At 41.4% G+C, this 6,644-nt stretch overlaps 2 protein-coding genes across 2 annotated transcripts; both read right to left on the bottom strand.

Moving 5' to 3' along the window:
* Window positions 1-1,204: 1,204 nt before the first annotated feature.
* On the bottom strand, window positions 1,205-3,937 carry LOC123654647. The gene has a single exon (XM_045590543.1). The coding sequence runs from the start codon at window positions 3,935-3,937 to the stop codon at window positions 1,205-1,207; it is 2,733 nt and encodes a 910-aa protein (XP_045446499.1).
* Window positions 3,938-4,187: 250 nt separating this feature from the next.
* Window positions 4,188-6,179, bottom strand: LOC123654637. Its single transcript, XM_045590534.1, has one exon. It carries the CDS (start codon window positions 6,177-6,179, stop codon window positions 4,188-4,190), a length of 1,992 nt encoding a protein of 663 aa, XP_045446490.1.
* Window positions 6,180-6,644: the final 465 nt, after the last annotated feature.

Genomic DNA, 6,644 nt, shown 5'->3' with positions numbered 1-6,644 from the left:
AGAACGGGATGAAAACCATTAGAAAAGTAAGGAAATAAATATAATATAATGGGCGATATAAAGAAAAAAATAAACTCTGTCTCTCTCTTGCTCCGTTCGCCTCGCCCGATGACACTCTTAGTAACGCTCTCGTCACGCATTCACGAGCTTACTCCCAAAGTCAAACGTACGTAAAGAAGTTTTACTTCAAAAATACAATTGTATAATTCAGTGATATGTGCATAAATCCTAGATACGTACGTACTGTATCACATATACACGGTGTTACAAATTTTCTGTAATCTATTTCCACTGACAAAACTGGTTTTTAATTATGATTGTGAAACCATTTCTTCATCATTTAGAAATGTTATGTCTAGTATTGTAATGTCAAAACCTACATATTTTATTTGTATTAATTTTACAGTGTCCCGAATCTCGTAGCCTTCAATATCGACGTAAAATGTTACCGAGATTGTATTTGTCTGAAAAATCTTGATAACACCAATATTTGTAACCCCATCTCGGTTGATATTTATGTTTATCATTCCATTCTCACGGATTGTTTTATATCCCATAAACTTCCTCGATGCCAAGCTTCCTGCTCTTATAAGAATTTTTCAAATCGGTTTACGAGTTTACAGATAAAAACAATCAAACAAACAACTAAATCCCACATTTGTATATACTATGTATATTATAATAAAACGAATTTGTTCGAATTGGAAAATCTTCAATTCTAACAGATGCATATAATAAAATAGCATTACAAGTCCTTCAATAAAGAACATGAAGGTAGTCACATATTATTACGATTGGTCTCGATCAAATTACTGTATGCAGCTACATTTAGCCTGTAATATCCCACTGTTGGGCATAGGCCTTGTTCCGGCAACGTGCGTATAATTGATTATGGGTAGTATTTAAAACGACACGTTGATTACCAGTACAATTTATTATAATGTTAAGCAATAACTTTGCGGTCACAAAAATGGTATGAAGTTAAAATGGCTTCTAAGCTAAGGTCCAAACCTGCGACGTATAGCGTTCGACCAATCGAGATTGCCCGCGATTGGTAGGGACCGATATGTCGCGATATAGGAGGGATCCTATTGGTCGAACCCCACACATCGCAAATTTAGACCTTATTACAAATAGATATAAGTAAAACGGAGCGGAGCGAACATCTTCCCGGGCCTTGAAAGCTCTTGCAAAGCTTTCAAGTTTAGTCGTCGACGGGTAGCAGGCAGAGGCGGTTGAGGGCTCGACGAACGGTTCCACCAGCGGTCTTCACGTCTGCAACGCGCGTTATCCCATCAGGGCCAGGGAACAGTTTGATGACTCTGCCTAGGCGCCAGCAAAGCGGCGGAGACTCGTCCTTTATTAGCACCAAGTCATCTAGGCGCAAGTTTCGGTCTTTGAAGCGCCATTTTGTGCGTTGCTGCAGCTCGGATATATATTCGCGCGACCATCTCGTCCAAAAATGTTGACGCATTTGCTCAACGCGCTGGAATCTGTTGCGGAGCGGAGCACTGTTGTCGCCATAGTTTGCAGTCGGTAATGACGTAAGTGGTCTGAAAATCAAGAAGTGACCCGGTGTAAGCGGCTGGAAATCGTCGACTGAGGGACTGAGGGGACATAAGGGTCGGCTATTGAGGATAGCTTCGACTTGTGTAAATAGGGAAGACAGTTCTTCGAATGTCAGATGAGTCTGACCTAAAATACGTCGAATGTGGAATTTTGCCGACTTAATTCCGGCCTCAGCGAGACCATTGAAGTGAGGAGCGTACGCGGGAGAGAATTTAAATTGAATGTTTCGCCGAGCTGCAAAGTCACAAATTGGATCATTGTTGGTTTTAAAGAAGTCATTTATTTCTCTAGCTGCGGCCACGTAATTTCTTCCATTGTCACAAAAAATAACTTTGGGACTGCCTCTGCGAGCAATGAAACGGGTAAGAGTTAAAATGAAGGCATCCTTGCTCAACTCACTCACGGCTTCCAGATGTACGCACTTAAATCGGAAACAGATAAAAAGGCATAGATAACACTTCGTTATCCTGCAGCCACGGCCTTTACGGTCCGTGATCAAAAATGGCCCAGCAAAATCAGTAGCAGTAGTCATAAATGGATAATCTGATTCTACGCGGTCTGGGGGTAATTCACTCATAATGTTGACCATACCACTGCCATCAAATCGTCGGCACTTATAGCAATATTTATATACATCACGCGCAAGTTTACGACCGCCTATTGGCCAGTACTGATCACGGATACTGGCAAGTAACAATTGGGGCGGAGCGTGCAACAAGCGTACATGCTCGTGCTGAAATATTAGTCGCGTTAAATGATTATTGCTCTTCAACAAAATAGGGTGGCGTTTATCATAGGGATAGTTTGATATACTGATCCTACCACCGACGCGAAGCAAGTTGTCCTTATCAATAAAAATATTTAGTTGATTTAAGCTAGATTTGCGGGGTAACGATTTTTTGTTTTGTAAATATTCAATTTCTGTCGGAAATGATTCTAACTGAGCGAATTTGATGAGGTAGTTTAGAGCCTTTTGGAGCTCGTCCGCCGATAGTATGCCCGAATGTTTATTATGTGGATTTTTAGTATTGTGAATAAATCTAAGTACCCTAGCTGCTACTCTCTGTGGTTTAAGAAGCTTAGAATACTTGGTGACGTCTATAAACGACACCGAAGGTGTGGACTCCGAAACTAAAGCAGCCAAAGCTTTCAATTCGGGAAGCTCCACAGCTTGAACGTCAGCACTTGGCCATGAACCCTCGTCCTGGCCAAGAAAAGCTGGGCCGTGCCACCAAATGTCAGATTTGCTGACATTTTGCGGGTCTACTCCCCTTGAACACAGATCCGCTGGGTTCTCCGCTGTAGGTACATGCCGCCAATTCTCGGGGTCAGATAGCTCAGTGATAGCGGCCACTCTGTTAGCGACAAATGTCTTGGCCTTGCACGCTGATTTTATCCAACCTAACGCTACCTTTGAGTCCGACCAGTAAACGTGGCGATTTATTTTGCAGCGAAGAGCTTGAGTGGTAGAAGAACTTAATTGAGCTCCTAACAATGCGCTACAGAGCTCGAGGCGGGGAATGGTTGTGGATTTGAGGGGAGCGATGCGGGGCTTGGCACACAATAGACTTACTTGAACCTTGCCTGTGACGCCAATCGATCTGAGGTAAATGCATGAGCCAAAGGCACACTCAGATGCGTCACAGAATGTGTGCATTTCAATGAACTTGGGTTCATCGATAAGAACTCGCCTAGGAGCTTGAAATGACGAAAGTAAGCCTAAATTTTCGGTAAATCTTAGCCAGGACGTTTTAACCATTGAGGGTACTTCCTCGTCCCAACCCAATCCTAGTGACCACAGGGTTTGTAAAAGAATTTTAGGTTTGATGGTGCACAAAGATAGAAGCCCAAGGGGATCAAAGATTTTGAGTGTTGACGACAATATCGACCTCTTGGTCAAAACGTCTGGAGGTGAATATTCGACTTGGAATTGCAGTACATCTAAAGAAGGACACCAACCTATTCCCAGCGTGCTAGTGGCGTTACTTATGATGAGATCGCCTTCCCCGGGTAAAGAGGAATCCTCGAGAAGAGAAGCTAAATTCGACCTAAATTTCCGAAGGTGAAAACATCCTTTGGCAAGCTCACCTGAAACCTGACGCTGAATGTATCTCAGAGCTTCTTCATCGTCAGCTCCGGTCAACAAATCATCGCAATAGAAGTCCTTTTGAATTATTGTTTTTATGTTAGGGTCAGCACATTCATCACCAAGTTGCCAGATACATCTGGTAGCGAGAAAGCTAGCACTTGAAAAACCGTAGGTAATTGTATTTAATCTTAGAGTGCGCATAGGCTCGTCTTCGTTGTCACGCCACAGGATGAGTTGCATGTCTCGATCAGTTTCTCTAACAAGCACCTGACGGTACATTTTTTCGATGTCCCCGGAAATTATGTATTTAAACTGCCGGAAACGCACAAGTATATTAAATAAAGAATCCTGAATGACAGGACCTACCATTTGTAGGTCATTTACGGATACTCCTGAAGTACTAGGCGCTGACGCGTCAAAAACGACACGGAGCTTCGTCGACTCACTCTTAGTCCTGATAACAGGGTGGTGAGGTAGATAGTAAGCAATTTCGGGTCTATGGTCTGGCGCTTCCGATAGATGGCCGAGTTCAGCGTATTCTTCTTTCTTCTTTGGTGAAGGGATGAGATTGTGGGACGTTTTCTAGCTCCCAGAATCTCTTTAGTTCTTCATCGATATTAGGCGAGGTACTTACCTCATTCATAACAAAATTACAATGTGTAACTTTGTTCAGTTTGTTATTCTTAATTTTTGGTAAAGTAGGCAAAGGACCTGCAATGAGCCATCCTAATTTAGAGCTCCTAAGAATAGGCTTACTAGGGCCTAACGAGTGCTGAGAGGAACCTATTAAGTCCCAAAATAGGTCAGCACCAATGAGCATATCAATGGAGGATGGTTCAAAAAATCTAGGATCTGCTAGTTTAAATTGAGAGAAATCGAACTGACTGGAATCTAGTGTGACCTTGGGTAATTTATCAGCTATTTTTGGAATAACTAGACACACTATACTAATCTTGAACGGGTCAGTGAGTGACTGAAAATGGAGCGCGCAACGTTTCGCCTGAATGGCCAATGGGGTGTCTGACAGTCCGAGCACACTGACATTAGTAGGCTGAGGAGCCAAATTTAATTCACTTTGTACCTTTTCAGTAATAAACGTAGACTGACTCCCGCTGTCAAGAAGAGCTCTCACTGTTAGCACTTGGTTAGTATCGGGGTTCATTAACTGCACCTGAGCAGTGCATAATAGAACCTCAGAATTAGTACCATTAGTATTGGCGATAGCTGCTAAGTTTTGGGTATGGGATTGTGTAGGGCCAGTACTGGGCACTTCGGTCGGGTCCAAGGTGTGCAATAATGTATTGTGCTTTTGTTTACAGGAACGACAAGAACCCGGCAGCCTGCACCTCTGTACCCTATGACCAGATCTAAGGCAATTTTCACACAAATTTAATTTAGATACTATGGTACTCCTCTCCTCGGCAGTTTTATTCCGAAACGAGGTGCATTCATAAAGACGATGAGCACCCTTGCATAACAAACATTCAATAGGAGGCCCAGAGGCCGACGGTGCAGTATGTTTAGTAGTCAGGGCGAAGGATTTAGTCTGAGATCTAGGCTGAGCAGGAGGGGGCAATATTTTAGGTTTATCTTGTCGTTGTCTACTGACGGTCTCTAAAACGTTTGCACGGTTCTTTAGGAATTCAAAAAAATGATCTAAGGTAGGAATTTCCGGCAATGTGGTTCTAGTCTCCTCCCATTTATAATAAGTAGTACTATCTAATTTTGCTGTTACCATATATATGACAAGTACGTCCCACTGCTCGACAGGCAGTCCCAAGGTGCGGAGAGCCCGCAAGTTTTTATTAACATGATCAACAATAAAACGAAGCGACTTGTCGGTCTCTCGCACGGACTCAATGCTGAACAATGCCTTTAGGTGATTATTAATTAATTGCCTTTTGTTGTCATAACGCTTACAAAGAAGTTGCCAAGCCTCAGAGTAGTTCGCATCACTTACTTCTAAATTGCAAAGAACGCGCGCAGCTTCCCCTTCTAAATAAGAGAGAAGATAATGGTACTTGTGAATATTTTTGACACTATCATTTGCATGGACTAAAGAAATAAAAGTTTCCTTAAATTCGAGCCATTTAAAATATGTGCCGTCAAAGGTAGGTATTTTTATTACTGGCAATTTAAAACCTAGCATGTTATTATTATCCTGATTACATTGCGAAGTACTCAAATTTGCTTTACACGGTGAGTGCATTTCTTTAGCGGCCGAATTAGAATCTATGAAGTTTTGAGCTACCGAAATATAATTATCAAATTCCTGCTCAAATGAATCGCGAATATCTAATTCCTCAGCTTGATTACATCCTTCACACATTTCCAATTGACCCTGCACCTCATCGAACTCATTCAACAATGTCTGTATTCTCGATAATTTTAACGATAATTTATTTATATCTAAAACCGTAATATTTTCTAATTCGGAAAAATCATCTAGATACGTTTTAAACTTCGTTAAACGACCTTTGATATTGCTACGCTTAGCTTTCAATTGTTTGATATCGGCCATATCGAATAAATCACCGAGAAACAAACAACAAAAAAGTTAAACAAGTGAAAAATAAATAAATAGGTACGATACGCTCCTCGCTTCAACAGCTGACTGGCACGCCGCTGCACTCTTTCCTTATTAGCCGGCTCAAGCGCAGACAATAGGTTGCTCGGGACAGCGAGATTCACCATGTACTTGTCTCTGTAAATGCACCAAATGCGCACGCTAAATCACCTGATTGAATAATATTATGAAGTGTTTTAAATATATATGTATTTGCTGGCTTGTAAAATAAATATTAATATAATTCTATAACCACGGACTAGGCAAAATTTACTATATTCTTGGCTATGAATAATTAGCTGTGAGACGAATAGATATAGTGCCCTGTATATATTAATGTATTTATTAAGCTAAATATTGTTTAAACGCTTATTGGAACGTTTAATCACTTGCGTTTGCGTCTATTTGCCACTACGTATA

This window comes from Melitaea cinxia, chromosome 1 (assembly GCF_905220565.1).
Source record: "Melitaea cinxia chromosome 1, ilMelCinx1.1, whole genome shotgun sequence".
NCBI lineage: Eukaryota > Metazoa > Arthropoda > Insecta > Lepidoptera > Nymphalidae > Melitaea > Melitaea cinxia.
Note: the sequence above shows the minus strand (reverse complement) of the source record. Positions and strands in the feature narration are given on the sequence as shown.

Bases quoted from the DNA above. Each gene is read 5' to 3' on its own strand.
- LOC123654637 (XM_045590534.1), bottom strand. From the start codon at position 6,179: ATGGCCGATATCAAACAATTGAAAGCTAAGCGTAGCAATATCAAAGGT.
- LOC123654647 (XM_045590543.1), bottom strand. From the start codon at position 3,937: ATGTACCGTCAGGTGCTTGTTAGAGAAACTGATCGAGACATGCAACTC.